General features: G+C 59.5%; 1 protein-coding gene across 1 annotated transcript in view; it reads left to right on the plus strand.

The window, feature by feature from the left end:
• Positions 1-1,081, plus strand: part of HSF1 (heat shock transcription factor 1) — a 124,395-nt gene that overhangs the window by 118,028 nt on the left and 5,286 nt on the right. The window contains exon 10 of the mRNA XM_009886848.1: positions 845-952. Within this exon, the coding sequence (XP_009885150.1) occupies positions 845-952 (108 nt within the window). The remainder of the gene's footprint in view (positions 1-844; positions 953-1,081) is intronic.

The following is a 1,081-nucleotide window of genomic DNA, read 5'->3' on the forward strand; positions in this document are numbered from 1 at the left end:
AGAGGAATTACACTGTTCGTCCCCATCCTGCACAGCAAGTGAGCCGTGATTTACGTGGGAGCTCAGTGCTTGTCCCCCCATGCTCCACTGCGTCGGTGTACGCTCTGCGGTGCTGCCAGGAGCCGCGCGGGGCCGTGCGCAGGTCGGGATGCAGTGGGAAGGTTTGTCTCCCCAGGTACACGGACGCAGCTTTAGTTCTCTCCCTTGTTACTAGAAACTCCATCTCCAGCTGAACAAATAATGTTTTCCCCGTTGCCAGTTCAGATGCGGAGGTTTTTTGCTGGCCAGCAGTCGTTCCTTTGAAACTTTCCCCCCCAAAGCGAGTTGTTGCAGGGAAGGTTTGTTACCCCTTCTTTGGCACATCTCCGCAAGCCAGGCGGTGCCAAGCAGAGGCCGTCCTTGCGTTTGGACTGAAAAAGGGTCTGACACAGCTGCACCGAGATCCCTGCCAGCCTGCAGCGGCCAGTGGTTACCAAGCCCCCTAACGGCAGAGCCTAAATGGCCCGCAGAAATCCCGGGGTTCCTCAGAAATCCCCCGTTTCTCGTCCGTCTGGGTTGCTCACCCTCGGACCTCTCGGGAACAAGTCCCAGCGATGTCTCCAGGCTCAGGCCAGAGGACCGCATGGAGAGAGGGAGAGAGCATCGCTGCCATCTTGCACCAGAGCAGCCCGGCTCGCCGGCGGCTGGAGCTGGCGGCTGTGCAGAGCCAGGAGCCCTGGCCCCGCTCTCCTGCGGGGTCGTAGGCGGGTTGCAGTCCTGGGGTGGATAAAGTCCCCTTAGTAGCCCAGGACCTGGGAGAGGCTTCTCGGCGCTGACCGCCTGTGCTCCTCTTTCTTTTGCACAGGAATGAACTCAATGACCATCTGGACACCATCGATTCCAACCTAGATAACCTTCAGACGATGCTGACCACGCACGGCTTCAGCGTAGACACGAGCGCGCTGTTAGATGTGAGTATCGCCTCCCTCCTCCTGCCTGTCCTTCCAGGAGCCGGGCCCCAGCTGCATCTGGCGGTACCATGTGCGTGTGGCTTGCGGTGGCAGATGGACCACGGTAGCTTCAACCATGAATTTCCACAGCA

This window comes from Charadrius vociferus, unplaced genomic scaffold (assembly GCF_000708025.1).
Source record: "Charadrius vociferus isolate BGI_N301 unplaced genomic scaffold, ASM70802v2 scaffold1036, whole genome shotgun sequence".
In the NCBI taxonomy this organism is placed as follows: domain Eukaryota; kingdom Metazoa; phylum Chordata; class Aves; order Charadriiformes; family Charadriidae; genus Charadrius; species Charadrius vociferus.